This window comes from Protopterus annectens, chromosome 9.part0, assembly GCF_019279795.1.
Source record: "Protopterus annectens isolate FY-2018-M chromosome 9.part0, PAN1.0, whole genome shotgun sequence".
Classification (NCBI taxonomy): domain Eukaryota; kingdom Metazoa; phylum Chordata; order Ceratodontiformes; family Protopteridae; genus Protopterus; species Protopterus annectens.
Window position 1 is genome coordinate 1,526,289,724 of NC_056743.1, and position 24,320 is coordinate 1,526,314,043.

Here is a 24,320-nt window from a genome sequence, read left to right on the forward strand (position 1 = left end):
ACACTACACTAGCAACAGATTGACGTTCCCTGCACCTAAAGAGTTTCATTCTGAAATTCCTGAACCAGGCAATGGTACAGATCCAGAGGACATGTCAGGCCCTTGTGTCACATACAGTTGTGGCACCAACACCACACCAAGGCACCTTGATGCAAAAACAAGGTAAGTGGTCTGTCAGCCTGCCCAAGGCTACTACAGAGTTGCACGCCATGACCTGGGGGGGGGGGGGGGGCACCACACTGCAGATGAAGTTTAGTAGACAAAAAGAAAAAATACAGCAATACCACAGAATGACTGCACGATCAGCCCAGTTCAAAAAAATGGACACATCTTACTATCCTCCCTCTAAATAGCAATATACAAATACTCTCCCTCTAAACAGCAAAGCAGAGATACTAATCTGATCACTGCACTAAATAAAAAGACAGTTACTTCAGTAACAACTCAAGGCACAAAATACGCGTCACAAAAGGCCGCCAGTTTTAATTAAAAAAATGCTAGTTTCAGCCCCAAATGATTAGACACGGTATAAAACAGCCTTAAACAAGAAAAAATATAAACTTGTGAAAACTTCCTGTCAAAAATGTTTAACATACAAAATGGGAAAACTGTGATTGAGCAGGTTTACAGCATTTAATTTTTTTTTCAATCACATCAAATGATCAGAACCCAAGGAAATAAAATGCAAAATAAGCAAATTTTCCTGTCAAAACTTTCAAATGATGCTTATAATAAACAGTATAAACCTTATACTGCAGGTAAAGTAAAACCCCAAGCACAGTCAGGATAAACAGTCAAAGCAGCAAAATTCACCATTCAAGCATTGAGAGAAAACAGACAGAGGAAGGAAATAAAAACCCAAATGGGTTTCTTATTCGAGCCCAGCAGTTGAAGAGATCCAGAGTGAGGAGCCAAGAGATCCTTCTGTTACTATGGCACTAGAAACCTGAACGGATCTTGTCTGAGGGTTTGTAAGGCAGTCCATGTACTGCCAGGTGATTGGTCCATCACACCCACAGAAAGGCAATGGAGAGGGACTATAAACTTCAGTAGACTGCCAGAGGAAGGTAGCAGGGCACTACTACCCGAATGCCAGTAAGGCAATGTTTTTGCTGAACATCACTAGTTGCATGTAAAACACTGGTGCCATCTGAGATGCCACAAATGTCTGTAGTGAGAAAGCACTGAAGAGGAAAGGGGAGTTCAGTATATTATGGGACAAAATGAGGCATTAGCAGCTTTTGAACATTTATATGCTGAAGAGTTCTAATGCCTAGCAGTATACAAGATCTGCTTATTAAAATCTTTCTTAACATAACACAGCTTACATATTACACTAAAAACAGTTGACATAGAATAAATACTTGAATCTCAGTTAAAATCTACAGGAGGGTAGCAGAGAATAGTACAATTGAAGGAGGAACAAACAAGGTGCACTGCTCATACTTCTATAGACTACTAGCCATCAACCAAAGTGCACAACACCCTCTATACACAGCTGATTCCCTGAGCTACATTCAAGTTGATTCCAACAAAGAACTAGAATAATGGACTTGTAATAACGTACTGGTGAATAAAAGAACTGGAATGTATAAATTCAAATACTCAGCTTCTTAGCTGGCCCTATGACACAGAAGAGTAAACCCTAAATACAACCTAGAGGACCTAGGTTCAAAATGGTGGCTCAGGTGCCAACCATGAAGAGGTAGAGGGGGATAGTGGAGGTCTGAGTGACTGACACCAATTTCTCATCCAGGAGAAGGGGAGAGTCCAGTCTACTGTTAAACTGACTTCAGTAACTATGTATATACTATAAATGCAAACGCTCACTTATGCATCAATGGAAATGTTAACAATATCATATTACTAATAATAAACAATCGGACTTGTATGGTTACAACCTACTCATTGTTAATGTTTTAACATTGCTGCTGTTATACCTGATTTGTGTACTTACTTTCAATTTATTAATGTATGCTAAACCTAAAAGTGGTCCATGGAAATCGGCTTTCGACAACTGCTAAAGAAAAACACAAATGAAGTGGGATGGGAGTAAAGACCACAGCAGACAGGCTCTAACCATTCTGTTTGTGTATCATATAGGAACTACGTGAAGGAGAACATATAATAAGCCCAAATGGAAATAAGTGTGCACATCAGTGGTACAGGAGTGGGGACTTTGATTATTACAGGAAAAACCCTGATGGCTACCTGGACGACAATCTCTTCCAACATATGTTCACTACACAGGGGAAATGAATGGGCTGATTGATCAAAGAAGGGACAATACTGGCAGGTAACAAATAGTTCATTGTAAATTTTAAAACTTTTGCACTCTTGAATACAGCTGCATATCTTGGTCACCAACTACAGCATATCAGGAATACTCAGTGTCTAACTATAAAACAAGCTCAACCTTTCTACCAGATGTTTGTTGAAACGGACATATTCATATTAAAACTTGGAATACACAATGCAACATTTGGCATTTAAAAAAAAAAAACATTTCAACCCTTTATTAAGTACATAAAATGTCGACATATCAAATCTGCCAGAAACAGACATCTGATAACCACAATGTTTCACCCAACACCCAAACATTCTGCATACTTTTTCCTATATCATCTAATTTGAAACCAAAGTCTCAGGACTTCTTTTGAATTAGTTAGCAATGACCATTTCCACTTATTCTCAGTCATAAAACAATTTATCAATTACCTCCTCCTCTTTCACTTCTTCCACCTCGTCGCCCTCCTCTTCCACGGAAGTTGGGTGGTTCACCTCTTCCTCGATGGTATGCTCCTCCACGCATTCCATGGGGACCTCCTCGCATATTCTCATTAGGTTGCTCCCAGTACCCATCTTGTGAAGAAGGTGGAGGACCCATCATTCTAGGACCACCACCATGAGGCCCACCATGAGGCCCACCACGAGCACTACCAGCAGGACCTCCATGGCCACTATGAGGGCCATGAGGACCTCCAGGACCATGAGGGGCATGATGACTACCATGACCTCCATGAGGACCACCCCCATGAGGGCCACGAGGGCCACCCCCATGAGGGCCACCAGGACCACCCCCGTGAGGACCACTAGGACCACCCCCGTGAGGACCTCCATGAGGACTGCCAGAACCACCGCCATGAGGACCACTGCCATTTGGACCTGTGGAAAGAAAGTAGTCCACTGAAACAAACCAGTTTTCTAAAGCTTATTTTCCATCATATCAGTTAAACAGCAAACATGAGACAAACACCTTACTAAAAATGCTGATATGTTCTCTACAACATATACCATATTGTCAGATTATTAAAAAACTACAAATGTTTCAAACATTTGTAGCACATAATGATTTAAATTAACTTATTATAGCAAGGGTTGCATTTTTTCCAACCAGATTACACTAAATAGATGTATGTTTTTACACGCTAGCCCAAGTTCACTTTTTCAAACATTAAATGAGGAGGATCATTAAAACACCTAAATTTCTACAAATAGTAGAAACTCTCAATTCTCTAAATTTCAAAATCCATTAACATCTGTTTTGCTACAACAATATCTACTTTGTAGCATTTTAACAATACACTCCAGAGAAGCAACAGTTGTCAAACATTTTTTTAAATAAGTAGTCATTTTAATAGGTTCAAAACTAGTCAAATACAATGCAATTCCAAATAATCGGAGAGACAAACATTCCTAAGAATATTTATCTTGCACAAGTGAAGGAAGGGAGCAGACTTACTATATGAAGGGCTGATGTCACCTTACATCAGATACCTCCATGTAGCTGGTATACAGGTAATGTCCACCCCTGCCATAGTTGATTCTTTTGTGTCCCCAGGCTGGGCATAGCTATGCACTTCTTTGGGTCTATTAGACCACATGCACAGAGCAGGATCTGCTGATTTTAGGTGCAAGCCTGTGACAGAATACAAGTCCTTCTTAAGGAACCTGAGCAAGAAATGAAGAGAGAAAGGTACAGGAGTGAAAAGGGAAGGGGTAGTATGGGTAAATGGCCCATAAAGAAGCCACTGCAGTGGAGAGGCAGGATGAAGGGAAACAAGACTGCAGCAGTGACTGCTCTTGAATACCTGTAATTCCAGTAAGTTGTCTACTTAACTGTACTGTGTTCTTCATAGGTCACTGCTTCACTCAATTTATATGGAAACATTCCCAAAGCTTCTCCAATCCATTCAAAAGACTGACCATGTGCCCAGGTTAGGAATGGAACATTCTTCTCTTCAGAATCATAGAAACAGTTCCAGCCCTAGTCCTAGATATCAGATACCAAGCTTGGAATACTAAGAGAAAGTATTAGCTGAGGACCAAATGGCTGCTACTAGGATGTCCCTGGTACTAAAACCCTCTTAACCACGCAGTAATAGTAGTGTCCATCAGGGGAAAGGATGAAGGGGAAACAAGACTGCAGCAGTGACATACAACTACAGTAAATTTTCTACTCAACTGTACTGTGTTCTTCAGGAGCTGACCATCTCCTGTAAAGTCTGTGTATCTGTTTTACTACATAACTTGATGCAATATACAGGCCACTTTGGAAACAGACTATTCCATCACTTATCCTTGTTTTGGTTTCTGCTAAGGAAACAATCACATTTTCTGGAAGACTTAATCCTGCCTGGGTAGTACCTCAACTGCCTATGCAGATTCAAGGAGTGCAAGATTCTCCTCTTTCTCCTTTAGTTTTTGGAATTAAGGAACAACACTGGCAGTTGGATAACCTGGTTCAGAGCTACTTCTGTAATGACTCTTGGAATAAATGAGGAGTTAGTATACATGGTCACCCTTTCCCTTTGGAACTGCAGTAAAGCTTTCTTACCCATGAGAGAGTTTGTAGTTCAGTGCGTCTTCAAGCAGAGATGAGCTGCTGGGAACAGTTTTACAGGCAAGGAATTTTAGAGGTGCATGAGCTGCTAGTTCAAAAGGTGATGAGGCTGTTTTTTCTAATACAAAACTGAGGCTCCACACTGTAAATATTCTCCTCCTAGAGGGCATCAGGTGGATCACACCCTTCAAGAATTGCTTCAGTTGTTGGAGGAGGGTGTTAATAGGCAAACATGCTCAAGCATGAGACACACCTCAGACCTGAACAGCTCTGACAAATAATGTCGGTGCTGGTATCTCCTTTGGAACTAGAGCAAGAATATTTCCATTTAACTAGGTACAACTTCCCTGTACTTGGCTTTCGAACGTCCCTCGTTATTTTAGCAAGTTTTCAGGGAAAGAAGTGGACAAAGCATAGCAGGATAATGTAGTTTCAAGTTGCTTACCCAAGGATGGGCAGTGTGGGGTATATAAAGGACCCTCTGGCACTGCATAAGGAGGTTCACCAGCTTTGGCAAATGCTACTTTTTTCCTTTACCATATGCATCCCATGGGAAAACTAGTGGTACCTGAAGCCTGCATTGCTAACCAGCACAGTTAAGAGTGTGAAACCCTTTATTTACATACCACACTGATTGCAGGGTCTGCTAAGATGTGCAAGATCAGAGTCTTCATACTGTATTGAAGACTTCAAGAGCCTAGTTAAGGACCCGCTGAATACAGGAGCTAAACGGGTATACAGAAACTGAAGTAAACCCTTACATCGAGTTTGGCTGAAGGACAAAGGCAGGTATATGGGTAAAAGCAGTACCTTGGGAAGAGATGCCGGAGTGTTAAAGTGGGCATTCACAGGAAATTTTGAAATCTCAAAGACATACCAGGGTTCTGACATTTTAGGCACAGCTGTCTTAATTGCGGGATATTGCCCTCCCTTTGTTTGATAATTACAGATAACAAGCACTGTCAAACTGACATCCAATGAGGAGAGCAAGAGATGGTCTTCAGTCTACTAGGAAGTGCTATGGAACCACAGGCATGGTTGCCTCTTAAGGAGGATGTGAGAAGCCTCAGTAGTAGTAGGTGTCAGGGCCAGGGATTGGATCATGTGATTTATGGAACCAGCACTTTCATACATGACAGTATCCACTGGATTTAAAATGTCCCTTTCCTTCCACCAGTGGGCATATATCTCTAACCTTTTTAGGTTGGACATCTGTGCCGTTTTGCTGCATGTCCACAAACACAGCAGAAGACTTCAGTGGCACAGTGAGTTTCTACCTGGCCTAGTAAGCTTTGCAGGACTTCTTTTTATGGTCTTTAGGTAAACTCCCTGACAAACAGTGTGGTTAATGTCCTGCTCTGGGTTGAGGCAAAATGAAGACCAGATGTGGAATCCCTTCTGGGGAATTTATCACTTACAATTATAACAGTTAACTTGTTTGGCAGCAGATATATCCCACACATTCCAAGTATGGAAGCCTGCTACTACATTTGGAGGAGATTACCTACTCATCCTGAAAGAATTAAGATGGCTCAGGCAGACACCACCTGTACACCAAGCACGTGGTGATAAATGGGGGAATATGACAGCTCAGGAATGGGGAAAAGGCTCCTATTTTTGTAAAATCTAGCTCAATAGCAGAGTCTGCCATAAGTTATGGCTGCAACAGCGACCCACAAAATCCTGCCTTTGTCATCTAATGTCCAGAACACTAACAGGTGGTGGAAAATTAATGGGCTAGAGAAAGAAAAGGCTTTGTGATCAACAGGAAACAGAAGAAAGTGCCTACAAGACATTAAAGCCTATGAAAGAATTATGACTAAGCAGTACCAGGCTACAACTCGTACCATACATTTCGGCCACAAAACCCGCACCGAAATACAAAAGGCGGGGGAGTATCCATATTCATCAAGGATACCCACACCTCCAGGTTAGTGGCACAGCACGATGCTTCAGAGATCATTAACGGGAAAAACTGCTATTCAAATTATAGCTTGCTACGGACCCCCACTCCACATTCCTGGAAACACTGGGAAACATAAAAGTCCTACCAAACACCCTGATATTGGGTGATTTCAATTACCCAAAACATTAACTGGGAGAACGACTCGGGTACGAACTCCATTGCCCAATATTTCCTAGAATTTATAAACTCAAACACCCTGGATCAACTGGTCAACACCCACACCAGAGGTGACAACATATTGGACCTGGTCATCACCAACATGGGCGACCGGTGTTCCACACCAGAGGTCAACCCCTCGCTGGTTAGATATGACCATAAACTAATCACTCTGGATATCCACATTCCACCACCACCCCCGGTCAAAGAAACCACCATGAAAAACTTTTCAAAAGCAAACTTCACGTTACTTAAGACTGAGGTGGGAAGTTTTAAAGCCCCCATGCTAAAGGATAACACTGTCCAAGCTGCAAAATCCTTTACTAATGCACTCTACGGGCACCTGCAAGAATGCATGGATTGTGCTATCCCAAACAAAACCAAGACTCACTCCTCCAAGAAAAGAAAACCAGTCTGGTGGACCCCTGCCATAAACAAGCTATACAATAGGAGGAAACTAGTACAGAAGAGAGTAAAATCCCAAGAAGGGAAAACATCCCTGATCAGTATCAGCAAGAAACTATGTTCCCTCATAAAATCATCCAAGGCTAGCTTCGAAAGATAAATTGCCATGAACTCCAAAGATAACCACAAGGCATTCTTTAGCTATGTCTAGAATCTAAGTGGCAGTTCTCAGATCTGCTCAGAGTTAGTGCAGAATGGCACAAAATACACTGAACCGACAGATAAAGCCAACATCCTGGCAGACAAGTTCAGTGCAAACTTCACCCCCCTTTCATCCCCAAAAGGGCCCATAACTACACTAGAAGAATGTAGTGCCCCTGAAATCACAGACACTCAGGTTAAAACAGCCCTCTCCAAAGCCAAAACACAGCATCAATGGGACCGGACGGTGTCCCAGGCTGCTTCCTACATGAGCACAAAGATGAACTAACCCCTCACCTAAACACACTGTTTAAACTCAGCCTCTCCACAGGCTACGTGCCCACAGAGTGGCGCACAGCAACGGTTATTTTGCTCCACAAAGGTGGAGCCACAATGGACCCCGGGAACTATTGCCCTATAAGCCTGACTAGCTTGGTCTGCAAAGCTATGGAACGCATCATCATGGATCTCATTAACAGAGACAACGGAAACCTCCAAACACTGGACCCTACCCAGTTCGGCTTTGTTAAGGGCAGATCATGCCTCCTAAACCTGCTGGACTTCTTTGAGACAGTTACCAAGGCTATAGATGAGTGAAAGGTGGTCCCACACAGCATGCCTAGACCTTGCAAAGGCCTTCGACACCATTCCCCACTCAGGTATTATAGACAAGCTCACCAGCCTGAACATAAACCCCTACTTCACGAGATGGGTTGCCAACTGGCTCACAGACAGAACCCACATGGTAAGAGTTGCAGGAGCTAGGTCTGACTCTAAACTGGTTACAAGTGGCATTCCCCAGGGCTCAGTCCTGTTCGGCATATACTTCTCAGAGGTGCAGGCAAGCACAGAAGGACTATGGCTGACCAAGTTCACAGACGACTGCAAACTAGGGGCTATAATTGACTGTCCGGCTGACACAGACATCCTTCAAAAGGGTCTCACTGAGACAGATACCTGGTGTCAAAACCATGGCCTCAAGCTAAATCCCAAAAAGTGCATAGTCATCCCCTTTGGAAAAAACAAAGTACCCACAAACTACCACATAGGTGGTAGCCCCCTAAATACGGAAGATGTAATAAGGGATCTGGGGACCCAAGTAGATCGTAACCTCTCCTTTGATAATCACGTTGTCAAAGTGGTTAGAAAATCCATCCATATGGCCCGCCTAATCACAAAAGAGTTTGCATCCAGATCGAAAGAAGTAATTGGGCCCCTCTACGCATCACTCATCAGACACATCATAGAGTACAATGCCCCATTTGAGATGTACCTTACAAGACATCTGCAACAACTAGAAAGATCACAGAAGTTCCTCACCAAGAGGATCACTGGCCTCAAGCAGATGCCCTATGCAGCTCGACTGAAGAAACTTCATCTGTACTTCGTTGCATACCGCCTACTCAGAGGTGATCTCTGCCTGACATACAAGGCCATGTCCAACCCAGAATTGATGAACATGCTCCACCTAAAGAAAACCATATTCCCTCGAGCCACACGCTCCAGGGATCTAAACCTCACCACAACAATAAATAGGACGTGCAGGAGGGATAGATTCCTGTCCCAGAGACTTCCCATGCTCTGGAACAAGATTCCAATCTACATTAGGCAGAGCTCCTCGCTAACCCTCTTCAAGAGAAACCTCAACGAGTGGATGGGAAACAGAAAGTTTACCCCAGGGATCACTTCAATGGCTGTGCTGGACAGAGGCACAGGGAACTAATCTAAGGGAGCGGTGAAAGCCATCACATCCTGGCTAAGCTTATAAATGCCTTCGGCCAGATAGGCTCATAGGTAGGTAACTAGGCTATGACCACCTTCCAAAGGGAGCTATGAAAAATAACCTTTTGTTTTGGAATAGCCTCAAAACTCTCTTTGCCAAATATACTGTTCAGATTAACTGCTAGTGAGATCTTAATCCCAGGTACACTGACTCTCAAGACTAAATCCATAGAACCTTGAATGGTTAGGCACAATGAAAGTTTAATGGTTTGAGTGGTGGCAATCTTCAGTCACTCACCATCTACAAACTGGCTGTGTAAATGCTGTCAGTGTTCAGCACAGAATGGTGGGCAGCTGGAGTTATGCAAACAATTTGAAAGCTCTGACAAAAATCTGTTATCAACTAAATGGAACACCTTACAATCCGAAAAAGTGAAATTCTGTAATCCTTCACAAAGTAGCAGACCTTCAATATGCATATCTGGAACCAGAACCAGCTCAACAACTGACAAGACAATTTGACTTATGAAGCTGTCAGGGAATTGGCAGTCATAAATAAAACAGTCCACACACATGTAAAAGACATAAATATAATATTAATAGCCAGTTCTTCAAGTTCCACCCAATTATTTTCAGCTTAAGTAAGAAAAACAAGCACATATATTCAGCACAAGTGCAGTGAACAGAAACAAATCCTTGCCCTACAATTAACCACTCAGAATACCACTGAAGGTGTGTGAATGCACAACAGTACCAAAGGAAATCGATTTAGACCCAAGTGATAAATTATAGATACTTAAAACTAATGACAAATTTTGTGTGACAATTGTTTTTAGCTCTATACAAATTAGTAGTATGAAAAATACGGCAATATACCACTTCATCTGTTCAGGCACAAGAACCTTGCTCAACAGCAATAGTGGCAAAACAGCATTTCACATCACACTACAAAAAGTACTATTGAAAAAGTTTACTGTCAATTCAAAAAGGTGAATACACACCAGTCACAGGTAAAAGCCCAGTTCCACGTCACATTGAATCTAATTTTTTTACTTAAGAAAATAATAGAATATTTTATGAAAGACAGAGTTGTGGTTGTGAAACATTGGGCAAAGGTTCCTTGCATTAGTTGTTTTAAAGCTTCTCTTAACATTTCCAGTAATGCTGCACTTAACATTGGTGAAACTGATCCTGCAGACCGGAAATAACCCAAATTCAATGTAAAATCAGCCAAATAAAATATAGTACTTCACAGACTACTAAAACTTGTATATTTTCATATTCACATAGAACTAGCACAAGAATAATTTAAAATCCCCCAGAAATGCAGCATGTGATATGTTTAAGCAAATAAGCACATTCCACATTCATAGGTGTTTACTAGGCTAACGACCACAAGGGTCTTTGCCTAGCCATGCACCCCAAATCTCTGACAAGTTCTGGTACCCTTGATAAGTGTAAGCAGGGGCTTAGGAGATGAACCATTTACAGGTTGCCTCTGTCCATTAGAGACATGGTTGCCAAACCAGGGATGAATTTCCTGTTACCCATCCAATTATCCAAGTTGCACTTGAATTGGGTTAGGGAGGAACTCTGTTTCATATGGATGGGGAGCCTGTTCCAGAGATGGGAGTAGTCTCTGGGATACATGCCTGTCTCTCCACTAGGCCCTATTTATATCACAGGCAAGGTTAAGTCTTTAGAACAGATAATTCTGGTGCTGTTTGTTTTGTGGATATGCAAGAGGTCCATCTTTTGTGGATATGCAGGAGAATAAAAGACAGCAGCAACATTTAACAATTTACTAAAGAAAGTTTTCGAAGTGTACATACCAGTGAAAGAGCCTCCATGTCCAGAAGGATAATGCGGAACATTTTTTGGACCAGGTGAAAAATTTGCCACAGGACTGGATCCCAGTAATCCTTGACTCACTAAAATAAAAGGAAGTTGCAAGGTTAGTAAGTCAAAGACTTAAAAAAATAACATACATGCATAATTTTCCAGCAGCATATATTACACTCAACATTTCTAACACTTAACTGCATGATCCTTAAAAAGGAACCTATATTTTCACAAAAAGTCCTGCTTAAAGCAATCCCCCATAACAAAACTTAATTGTTTTTCAAGCAAGCCAGTAAGTATTGGTCTGTTACTTTGGAATTTAAACAGTACTTCCATATTGGGTCAACAAAAAAAATCTGGTCTGTAAAATTAAAGCTTTTCTTCCAAATGTATTCAGGATAGAGGTATCGTAGAATGCCAGCAATTTTTTTTTTTACTCTGCCTAATGCATGTGAAAGTGAGCAAGACATGAAAGCTTTGGAGTCTGATACAATATGGCTATCAAGTCCTAGAATGACATTGCTCTCACAGGAAGAAACAAAGAAAAGTTAAAATGTGTTCAAGCAGCTTAGACAGCACTAAAAAAACAGTCAGATTCATCTTTCAGCTAAAAGACACAGCTCCACAATACAGAGTACAATGCTCAAGAAGGTTCAGAAAGCAGCATGGAGTATCTGGGCAGTCTGTCCAACTTATTCCATCTATCTAAAAATAAGCCCTTCCATTTGAAAATCAGTAATATGCCTATCAAAATAAGGTATAGTGACAATTCATAGGTTCATAGAAGGTTACTAGGCTAACTGCCCTAGAGCCCTTACAGGCCTAGCCATATTTATCCGGAGCTGCCCCAATTGCCAGTAGTTAGTTGAGTGAAGTTTGCAGAGAGTAAAGGTCTATGCTACTTAATGCCAACTTTGTCTACCCAGGAGGGACATGGGCAACACAGCAGGAGGGAATTTGCAGTCACCCATCCATTGATCTAGGTTGCATCTGAAGAGGGTCAGGGAGGGGCTCTGTTTCACAAAAACTGGAAGCTTGTTCTAGAGAAGTGGCAGTCCCTGAGAGATGCATCTATCTTTCCAGAAAGACCTGTTCATGTCAGAGGTTAGGTTAAGATCCTTAGAGGAAGAGACCCTCATGCAGTTTGATTTACGAATGTGTAGCATTTCCATCAGGGCTGGGTCAGATACTGCCCTGTAAGCCAGGCACAGGTCACCCTTTAGCAACCTGTAGGAGACTGAATACAGTGACAGAACTTTCAGTCTTTCTGTGCAAGACTTGTTTTGTGTATCATGTAATTTCTTGGTAAGAAACCTCCGTGGTGTCTCCAATTGTTGCAGGTGTCTGGTGAGGAACATGCAAAAGGGAGAATTGTACTCAATTACTGGTCTGATGAGTCAGAGTATAATGGAATTATAACATCCTCAGATCTAGCTGCGATGCCTTTACTTATAAGATGTGCCATATAGAAGGATTTCCTTACTACTGTTAGATACGTGATGATCAAAGTTCAGATTGCTATTAACCTGAGTACCCAGATCACGTACCACTGGGTCTACTCTTAAGGGGGGCGCCGTCTATAATTAGCAGGGATGTCAGCTTTCCTAAAGGGAATAATAATGCATTTTTTTAATTTAGCTTTAATCTGTGGCTTAGGCACCAATCATTTGTCTGTGTTAACCCTGCATGCAGTATTTTAACATCTTTGGGGACTCGATGATTGCTCCCAATTTGCAATCGTCATTGAACCTGGTAAGTCACAGGCTGTCCAAGTTTGCCTGGACTTCCGAGAAATAAATTCCAAACAGTAAGGAGTCCAGCACAGAACCCTGTACTTTGCCAGTATGTGTCCTGTCGGTGTGCCGGTTGGCTACCTGTCTGGTAATGAAGGGGTTAATTCCCAACTGGGCTAGTTTCTCTATAGTACTTGAGTTGGGGATTGTGTCAAATGCCTTGGCTAGGTCAAGACAGGCAATATGTACAGTCCTTCCCTCATCCAGGGACTTGACTTTCTCGTAGTAGTCAATCATGTTTATCAGGCATGATCGACCTTTAACAAATCCAAACTGGGTTGGGGCCATAGTTTGGAGATTACTTATGTCCTTGTTAATAAGGTCCATAATGATTCTATCCATGGCCTTGCAGATGAGGCTAGTTAAGCTTATGGGCTTATAATTCCCAGGGTCAGTTGATGGCCTTCCTTTATGCAGAGGGATTACTGTCACTGTCCTCCATTCTGCCAGAAAATAACCAGTTGAAAGGCTGTGGTGCAACAGGGATCCAACTGGGTCTGATATGTCATGTTTTAAGATGTTTAAAAGGCAACCTGAGATGTTGTCTGGTTCCACTGATGCTGTGTTTTTGGTCTTGGAGAGCAGCAAGATGACCTGCTTGCTTGCCATAACAGGCTGAGGAATGGTAGCAGGTATACTTTGGGGGGATGACTGGAGGGGGCAGGGGGGGTGAACTTTTCTCCAAATCTGTGAGCTAGCAGGTTGGCTATTACATTTGTTTGAGTATGGGTGGTGCCATCCACCACCAGTTCCGAACATAGCTGGATATTTCCTTTTAGATTTCAGACGTAGTTAAAGAATGCCTTGTGATCATACTTAGTTTGAGAGGATATTTTTACTTCTTAATTAGCTTTGGAAGACTTGACAAGATCTCTAATTTGTTTAAGCTAGAGAGAGATTTATTCCTCTGCTGAGCTAGCTCCCTCTTGTTCTTGGACATTAGTTTCTTCCTCTGCTGAGCTAGCTCCCTCTTGTTCTTGGACATTAGTTTCATTCTCTTGTTGTATAGCCTGTTTATACTAAAGGTCCACCAGGGTGGCTTGTTTTTTTTTTCTTCAGCAAGACCTGGTTTTAATCCAGTCAGGTACAGCCGATTCTATACAACTGCATAAGTGGTTATACAGGCCACTTGTGTACACCTTTGCATAGGAGTTTGCATTACCTGCGTTCGAGGGGGCTTTGAAACTTCTTATACCACCACTTAGTAGGAAGCAATTTGTCTTTGAAAAGTTCTTAAAAGTTTTTGAACTTGATGGGGTATCTGGGCTTATAATTACATCAAACAAAACTGATTTATGGTCCAATCTTACCAGGGAGGACATCACACCGGGGTGGTGGGAGGGGGCTGTAGTGTTCTACCATGTTAGTGAGTACTATGCTCAGGACATTTCAGCCTCTTGTGGGTGTGCTGACTAGCTGTTCCAGAGCATTTGCATTGACAAGTCCAAGAACCTCTGAGCCAGCATGTCTGTGGTTATGTATGTTTTCCTGTTGATGGTGGGATAATTAAAATCACCCATAAGTAAAGTGTTAGGCTGCATGGCAAGCGACTCCAGTAAGTCCAGGTATGCATTATTCTTATTCTTTTCCTGTTTCATGGTGGGGGACCTATAGCTAGCTGTGATGTGGTAGGAGGCTTTATCTATAGTTAATTGGACATGGAATAGCTCAGCAGATTCATACTGTTTGATGAGTCTAGAGGTGTACTTATCCTTAATGAAGATGGATACATCTTCTACTCTGGTTCTTACATGCACAGTTTATGGTCTGAATGTATGGATGGCATTGTAGCCTTGCATGTCTGGGGTACTTTCAGTGCCTGTAAACTGTGTCTCAGTGACTGCACAAATGTCAGCACCTTCCAAAGTAAGAAGTGCTTCCAGGGAGTGCAGTTTCCTGTTTAGACTGCTTGCATTATGCAGCAGTACCTTGAGTTTATCTAGAGAGGATTTTATTATGTTGGGAGGTTGGTTATTTTGACACTGCCTAAAAAAAGGCACAACAGGGGTGGCTAATGCCTTTGCCAGTATACAAAAGCCTAGAGGAGACAGGTGCAGGCCATCTCTGGGAAAGCAGCATGGACTGACACTAGAAGCTAAGCTAATTGCTAAAGTCAATCTTTTTTTGTCTGTACTGTGGCATCATCTTTGGAGAAGGTAGAATGCTGCTTAAGGCTACGCCTAATACCTGCCTGTGACACAATCTGAGAGCTCACTCATGTATCTCTTCATATATTCCGGTGAGGTACGTCTCAAGTCATTTATCCTCACATGGACTATGACGGAGTCATATTGGTACTTGTGGTTGACTGATTTGATGGATACTGGCACCTGAATGGCAGCTAACTGTAATCCAACTCCTTCTCCAACCTGGTAATTGGAACATACGTGTGTCTCATAATGGAGTCACCTATGACCAATATATTAGGTTTTGTGGTATCATGGCTTATTTGCTGAGACACTGGTGCGTGTGTTTTGTGTTGAGGTTGTTTTTTGCATTGTTAAACATGTACGTAGTGTCCATTTGGGAGGCCTTTGATCTTTTGGCAAGTTACTAGTGAGTACCTCCACATATGTCGGTTTGTGTGTCGTAACTTTATTAAGTATGGAAAGTGTGTGCTGACAACCTGTTTGGCATTCAGTTTGTCCTTATGAGAGTCTTGCCTCCAATTTCATAGTGTAATTACACCTCTCACAAAGTATTTGTTTCAGAAGTAAGTGGTTGTCAGTGTACATGAGACAATTGCTACAGTGCCTCAAGGTGTCCATGTCTATCAGGCTAGCCAGAAAGATGTGGGGAAATTACCCGTCCAAGATAGCAAGTTTTTACTGTATGTTTTATTAGGGATGGGAATGAGTTAATTTGACAGGACTGTACTTGTAGCACTGAGACTACAAGACGGACCTACACTTTGTGTAGGCTAAGGATAATCAATAAGGCAACTGCTCAGTGTGCAACTGAGTTGCCCCTAGAGCAGCAAAAAATCTTGGAAGGGCTGCACTGACAGCTGTTTAGGGAAAAACTGAGCTTCTAGGCTTTTGCATCTGTACAGGCACTGCTAGCCGGCTCTGCGCAAAGAGCAGCACTGCACAAATGTGAGGCTTAAATATGAACAGAAAGAAACAAGTTTTAAGCTACCTACCAATCACGAAAGCACAAGCCTTCCACCAGCAGTCCCCAGCTCAGACAGGTTAGATCAGCACATTTCTGTCACAATGGTGCAGAAAAACACCTTCTTAATATAGAATAGCTGGTTTATCCAAAAGTACTTCTTCCCCTTCGACACAAGCATATGTGCACTTACATGCTTTGCAATCAATGACAGAATAAGCCAGATCACTGAAATGCAAATTGTATTTCATCATAGACATAGCTAGCCGAAAAAGTCTGACAGTGTCTGGGAGACACTTGTGCTTTCCTGTGAGATATCAGGGTTGAGGGACTATATGTTCTTACCGTAACGTTCCATCTGTGTTGTCCAGCTTTATTCCATTAACCAGACAGATTAGGTCCCAATGCTGGGAACAGACCAGCCTAATTCTCAAAGCTCAAGATTACAAACTTGAGCTTCTCCTACCAACCCACAATGCCCTGCTCCACCTATATTACCTCAGATTGAGTTTGCGCACCAGAAAAAGGTGTTTATAACTAACAAACTACAATACACACACACACATAATTTTATACATATATTTATATATATCAGCATAACTCCCAACAACAGAATATCATGAACTCAACCAAGGAATGAATTCCTAGAAAATCTTCTAGGCTTCCCGAAAAAACATGGATGGGGGAAGGGGGGACGGGAAGGTTAATGGAATGAAACTGGACAACACAGATGGAACGTTATGGTTAACAACATAACTTCTTTATCTGATGTTGTCCAACTCATTCCATTAACCTGAGGGACAGAGTCCCCAGCTAACATAATCCAGGGTGGGCATTAAGGAAGGATATTCCGGAGTACAACAGAATCAAAAGCACTTCTGCTCCTGGATACCAGGTCCAATTTGTGATGACTGATGAAAGTATGAGGGTTTCGCTAAGCAGCAGCACAAATATCTTCAAGAGAAACTCTGGACCAAAAAGCTCGAGATGTAGCCATAGACGTTGCAGAGTGCGCCCTTACCAGACCTGGTAATGGAACACCTTTAGAAGAACAGATGAATGTAATGCAATCTTTCAACCATCTGGCTAAAGAAACTTTGGTCACTGCCTTGACTTTTTTAGCATTCGAAAAAGAAACAACGGATCGCTCTTCCTGAAGGAGTTTATTCTATGGATGTAAAAACAAAATTGTCTATGCATATCAAGCATATGTAAGAAATACTCACCTTTGTTCTGATACTGAGAAAAGAAAACTGGAAGATCAACTGACTGGTTAATGCTTGTCTCTTTAGCCACCTTGAGTAAAAAAGAAGGATTTGTACATAAAGTAACTGTCTTTATGAAAAACCAAGTATGGGAGCTTAGTGGAAACAGCCTGCAGCTCAGACACTCTCCTGGCCGAGGTAATAGCTACTATGGAAAGAGTTTCGCAGGAAAGAAATTTTCGACCTACGGTAGCTGAAGGTTCAAAGGGAGGATGGATCAAAGCCTGTAAAAATCATAGTAGGATCCCAAGGGGGCATAGGATCCTTGACTACAAGTCATAGTAAGAATGTGCCCCTAAGAAAAGCTTTACATAACTTAGAAGAGGCCAAAGATCCTGAACCAAAATCAAAAGAAAGTTAGAAATGGCAGCAAGCTGTACCTTGACTGTAGAGTGACAAGCACCTTCCTTGAAAAGGAAAGTTAGAAAGTCTAGGATAACTGAAACCAGTACAATAAAAGGATCCGATTCTGCTCCACCGAAAGAGAAAATCCTTTCCACTTCCTCTTGTAACTCTTGCAAGTGGAAGCTCTTATGTGACGAAACCAAAATGTCCAGAACTGGAGAAGGCAGCCTGAGAGATCTAGCCATCAATGGAAGTGGAGAAACCAAGCGGGTAATTTCAGGGCTTGAAGATTGGGGTGTGAATGCCCCGATGAATGAGACAAAAGATCTTGACTCGGATGTACCCGCATCAGGGAGCAAATCAGATGAGACCAAAGAAAAGTGAACCAGGTTTGCTGAGGCCAAAAGGGAGCAAAGAGGATCACCTTGCTTCGCAACTTGAAAGCTTTCTGTAGAAACTTGGGAATCTAAGGAACAGAGGGAAAGGAGTACAGTAGCCCAGAGGGCCAAGCATGAACCAGAGCATCCCTGGGAGACTATCCCTGAGGAGGGATCAAGGCAAAATACTTGCTGCATTTGTTGTTGAGGGGGGATGCAGAGAAGCTGCAGCAAGGATAACCCCATTTCTGGAAGACTGCCTCTGCCACGGATTGGTTCAGGGACCACTCACGAGGCATCAGCAGAACTCTGCTGAGTATGTCGGCCAGAATGCTGGACTCACCCAGAATGTGAGTTGTCACCAGAAAGTGGCTGGAAGAAATTGCTCACTGCCAAATCCTCATTGCTTCTCGACAAAAGGGAATAAAACCTGGACCCTCCCTGTTTGTTGAGGTACCAAACCACTGACATACATGTCTGTTTGGATCACAATAATCCCCTGAGGAAGAAAGCTGTCTAGTTCTAGTTCTTGCAATGCTAGAAGAACCGCTTTCATATTGAAGACATTGATATGCAGCTTGGTCTCTTGGGGAATCCACATGGCCTTGGTCCATCCGACCCAGGCAATGCCCCCCCCACCAAACTGTGAGGCCTCCGTGGTCAACATGGTGGTTGGAAAGAGGAGAACAAAGAGTCATCCTAGAGTCACATCCAGTGATTGAACCCACTAAAGGAGAGAATCCCTGTACACACAGGAAAGTTTTATAGGAAAATTCAAGGGATTTCTGAGAAGACATCACTGTACCGACAGGGTCCACCGCAGAATGTGCATATGAAAACGTGCCATTGTAAGAAGGGTTATGGTTGCTGCCATGGAGCCTACAGTTCGAAGAATCAGGGAGGCCAGAGGTGTCGGAGCAGTTAAGATCTGATTGACATGTGACCTCAGATTTAGTACCCTTCCAATGTGAGATAAACTTGAGCCACTGTGGTGTCCAGATGTGCCCCTATAAACATCTATGGCCTGAACCGGGTCCAGGTCAGACTTTTGCCAATTTACCATTATATGCCCAAGTTGGAAGCTAGATTGAGGAAATAATCCCAAGCCTAAAGGAGAAGATGCCTGATTGGGGTGGTTAGCAGCCAGTTGTCCAAATATGGAAATATCAGATATCCTTGCAGTTAAGAGAAGAGATGCAACTACTGCTAGACATTTGGTGAACACCCTGGGGGCTGTGGTGAGACCAAATGGAAGCTCCCAAAACTGGTAGTGACTGGTTCCCAGCCTGAAACATAGAAATGACCTGGAGGGTCTGTCCATCTTGATATGGTAGTATGCATCCTTGAGGTCTATAGAGCACATCCAATCGCCCATCTTCAGGAGGGGTAAGATGGACTGAATTGTGACCATCCTGAACTTGGTCTGTTTCACTGACTTGTTCAGGTATGTGAAATCCAATGCTATGGTGTAAACGCCTGATCCGATCTGATCGGGGGGAGGGGTTCTTGGATGACTCTCTTTTGTAGTAACTTTCTTATTTCCTGGCAGTCTCTTCCCTCTGACTGTGTGGAACATCAGGGAGGTGATATTTTTGTTCGGGAATGTCGGAAAAGGGAATGAAGTATCCTCTGGACATGATCCTTAGCACCCATCTGCCATATGTGATGGTCTCTAAGGAAAATCAACCCCAACTGCTTCCAGAGGAGAGCAGTCGGGCAACCCTTCAGAACCGCTGGAAAGGTTGGTCTTTGGCAGGTTCCTGCAATCCTTGATTTTGTGGACCCCCTTGGCTACTTGTGTGGCATCTACCATTCTGACTATATCCCCCTCTGCATTGGGGGGGGGGGTCTCCCCGAGTGTCCTGGAAAGGGCCCTGCGACTTCCAAAACCATGCTTTCCTACTGCCATGCTGGTTCTTAAAAAAGGTCCATTGCGGAGTAGAAAAATGGATCCAGACGGCAGATAGGGTCTTACCATCTTTCTCACTCTGGGTCAAGGTGTCAAGTACCGTAGGCCCAAACAAGGTGAAGCCATCAAAAGGGGCATTAATGAAGGACTGTTTGAAAGGATCTGCAAAATCCCACAGTCTCATCCAGGCGTGATGCCTAATGGCAATGCCTGAACCAGCCACCTTTGAGGTACCCTCCACAGCATGACAGAGAAGCCTCATGGATGCATTACCCGGGGAATATAGGGTAGCCAACCTGGAGAAATGGAGTCACCATTCCCCGAGAGGTACGGACCAAGGGACCAAGCTAGAAAGCTCCTTAACCAAGTCCTTTTGTAACCGGGTAAAATGAGAGAGGTAGTTCAACGCCCGAAGAGCAAAGGTAAATGAAGTGTAGACCCTCTTACCAAATCTGTCCAGAGCTCAGGATTCTCTATTCGGTGGGGGGGGGGGGGGTGTTCAGAAGAGCTCTCCTGAGTGAGCTCTTTCTTGGTGGCTGCCGTCATAACCAAGGCATCTACCGGGATTCTCTTGGACCAAAAACTGCTCGTCAGCTGGGGAATTCAAAATTTTATCAGCACTCTTGGGGATGGGTTCTACTGTATTCGGCTCTTCAAGGGCCTCGACACCAGCTGGATCAGTAGGTCGGCTGGGGGGAGGGGGCATCCAGGTGGTAGATAGGACAGACCTGAAAGCTTCCAACAACACTGGCTCCTCCAGGGAAGGGGTTTGGGAGGACTATTCACACCCTTCTGGTGAAGGATTTCAAGGATGTCACCAAAGGGGACTTTGTCTGGTGGAGATCTGGGCAACCCTTCACTTTCCTCAAAGTCGGTATCTGTGATAAGGGATTCTGTAGGGGAATCCACGTACCTCCTTTCACATGGTCTCTTCAGAGAAACCTCCTTGGGGGGGTGCTGTGGGGAGGCATCAGAAGAAATTTGGGGATCCACTGTAGGAACAGTGTGGAAGCTTTCTGAGACCAGCTGTCCATGTGGTAGCCCATAGGTCACTGACACAGTTCTAGTATGGGAAAGTGGAGGCTCCGTTACGGTAGGTGCAGCAGGTCTCTTGGGAGCAGAGAGGACCCTCTCCACCACGTCAAATGTGGAAGGACTCCAAACAACCTGGGGCTGTCTCACCGGGGCCGAAGCTGCTGCAGCAGACACCTCCTGGAACAGTCAGGCCTCCTACTCAGAGAGGGAGTCGGAGCAGAGCTGCCGAAGGCCAAGGCCCTGAGGGGAGGAGATTTCTCAAAGAATTTCGGAGTTGAGATCAACCTCATGGAAATGACCTCAACACTCTAGCGCAGACACACGCTCAGAAACAAAGCAGCCGGAGCAGAGCAAGTCAAAGAGAATGCCAGAAGCGAAGAAGAAATTTCTATCAGCTCCAACACCCCGGCAACAGGACTCAATGGAACTGACAACTCTTAGAAACTAAAGGACGAATCAGAGAAAGAGCAACAGGCTGGAAAGGGGAAAACCTCATGGATCTGAAAGTAGACTGGGTGGACACAAGCCCCATCTGGATTTGTCTCTCGAGGAACTGCCTCATGAGCTTACCCAAAAGGCAAGCTTCGGGAAGACCTAGACGAAGTAGAGGATGGAAGGGCAGAGAGATCTCTGCGAGGAACAGTTCGAAGATCGTCCAGGGAGACCCGGCATGTAAGACCCTGACTCCAACACAGTTGGAGCAGACGCCTGGGGAAAAACACTTGGCCCTGTAGCATTGGAAGAGGAATGGGGTGAAGGAGAGGAGGAGGTACGCGAACTCTGAGCTGACCGGGTCGGTAAAGACTCAAGTCGTCTTGCAAGGAGGTTCCGAGGACAACTGCGGGGGCAATGGTCTCCTGGATTCCCAGCCCTCTTTGGGCTTCTTAGCCAGGGGTTGAGGTAGCGTGGAGGGAGTGGGGCATTGTGGATAGGTAAGAGGAGCTCAAATTTGGAATCTCGAGCTGTGAGAAGGCAGTCGGTCAGTTCCAAGCATCGGAACAGAGTTCCTCAGGTTAATGGAATGGGTTGGACAACATCAGATAACATGCTTTTGAATATTTAACTTCTGAATTGTGTGGCCAACTAGGTTTTTGGTGCACTTGCTGCTCAGTGAAACAGTTCAAATGTCTTTCACTGATAACTGAATAAATCAACTCAAGTAAGAAATCATGGTGATATTACAGAAAATGAGTTATGTACTTACCCTAACTATGCATCCATGTTGCCCATTTTCATTCTTCCTCAACTATTGGGTATTGGATCTGACCTCAGATCTGACTCTGCCACATTTACTAGACTCTTGGATCCAGCTTTCAAGCTCCTCCCTGTATCCATAATGCACTGGTCAACCTGCTATACCTCAGATCAAGTTTGCTGCTTTATAAGCCTCAGGAAGAACTACTCTACGTTAAGAGAAAAGTAAGACTAGTAGTAGTAGAACTGGGGCTCGAACCTGGAACAGAGGCTTTACAATAACCATAAGGTCACTACTGGAACTAATAGGAAGGAGGATGGAGGAAGAATGAAAATGAACAACAGGGATGACTAGTTATAGTGAGTACATAAATTATCTGATATTGTCCTTTACATTTATTCCTCAACTACTGGGACAGAGTCCCCAGCTACATGGAGCTTGGGAGGCCCTCATGGAAGGACATTCCAGACTACTGCAGAACCAAAGGCAGCCCTGCTCTTTGAAGTCAAATCCAATTTGCAAGGAACAATAGAAGTGCACTCATTAGACCAGGTAAGCTGCTGCACATGTCACCAATAGAAGTTCTATACCAAAAGGTGGATGACGTATAGCCATGGATATGAAAGAGTTTGCTTTAGGAGTCCTGGGTAGGGCCAAGCCTTGCTGACTGTAAACAAAGGAAATGCAATCAGGAAGTCATCTGGCTAGGGTAATTTTAGAAACTGGTCAGCCCAATTTGTTTGGGTAGAAAGAGAAACAATTACTCTGACTTTCTGAAATCTTTCGTTCTATGGAGATAAAAACATAGTTGCCTATGTACAGCCAAAAGATGGAACACGTCTTCTCCTTTGTTAGCCAAGTTGAGAAAGAAAATTAGAAGTTATGTACTCACCATAACGTTCCATCTGAGTAGGTGTATTCATTTGTCTGCAACCTGTAGGTTATGGATCCGATATCGGATCCGAACCGGCATGGTTTTCCAGCTATGGATCCAAGCTCTCAGCTCCTCCCCTCACCCATAATGCCCTGCTCTCCCTACATGACCTCAGATCGAGTTTGCCAACAGCATGAACACCCTGAAAAGGGTAACACATAATATGCAGGAAACTGAAAAGGCCATGGGGGATAGGAGGGCGGGATGGTTGCAGACAAATGAATACACCTACTCAGATGGAACGTTATGGTGAGTACATAACTTCTAAATCTGAAGTAGGAGATTCATTTGTCTGCAACCTGTGGGACAGAGTCCCCAGCTATCTGAATCTTGGGCGGCCATCATGGAAGGATATTCCGGAGCACCGCGGAGCCAAAGGATGCTCTACCCCTAGATGTAATATCCAACTTGTAGTGGGAAATAAAGGTATGAGATGAAGCCCAAGTGGCTGCTGAACAAATATCATCCAGAGGAATCCTAGCCTTAAAGGCCGCCGAGGTAGAAACTGACCGGGTTGAATGGGCATGTACTCCCTCCGGTGCGGGCCTTCCAGAAGCTTGATAAGCCAATAAGATGCACTGTGAAATCCAGCGAGATAATGAGACTTTAGAAATTGGCTTGCCCAAATTAAATTTAGCAAAGGAAATAAATAACTGGTTGGATTGCCTATGACCAGCAGTCCTGTTTAGATAAAATCTAAGTTGCCTGTGAACATCTAAGGAATGAAGCTTGTATTCACCCTTGTTTTGATATTTAGGAAAGAAAACAGGGAGGTTAATGGATTGATTAATATTTGCTTCAGAAGCTACCTTAGGAAGAAAGGACGGGTTGGTCCTGAGGTATACACGGTCCGGATGAAAGACCAAGTAAGGAGGCTTGGCTGATGAGGCTTGAAGTTCTGAGACTCTCTTGGCCGAGGTAATGGCTACTAAAAAGGCCGTCTTGAAAGATAAAAATTTCAGATCTACCGTCGCCGCCAGTTCGAAGGGGGGAGCGGTCAAGGCCTGGAGGACCAAAGAAAGGTCCCAAGGAGGAACCACTTGCTTTACAGGGGGCCTGAGAAGAAAGGTACCTTTTAGGAAAATCTTACACAATTTGGCAGACATCAGTGGACTGGAGTCGTGACCAATATGATAATGAGAAATTGCCGCAAGTTGTACTTTGACCGTGGAACTGCTGGCACCATCATTAAAAAGAGTGGTTAAGAAGTCAAGCACCAGA

The 24,320-nt window shown here is 43.6% G+C and overlaps 1 protein-coding gene across 3 annotated transcripts in view; it reads right to left on the reverse strand.

The window, feature by feature from the left end:
• Positions 1-24,320, reverse strand: part of PPP1R10 (protein phosphatase 1 regulatory subunit 10) — a 357,506-nt gene that overhangs the window by 42,974 nt on the left and 290,212 nt on the right. For all 3 annotated transcript variants that reach the window (XM_044084477.1, XM_044084478.1, XM_044084479.1), the window contains 2 exons: positions 11,126-11,224; positions 2,719-3,165 (listed from right to left, as the gene is read on the reverse strand). In XM_044084477.1, coding sequence (XP_043940412.1) covers positions 2,719-3,165; positions 11,126-11,224 — 546 coding nt within the window. The remainder of the gene's footprint in view (positions 1-2,718; positions 3,166-11,125; positions 11,225-24,320) is intronic.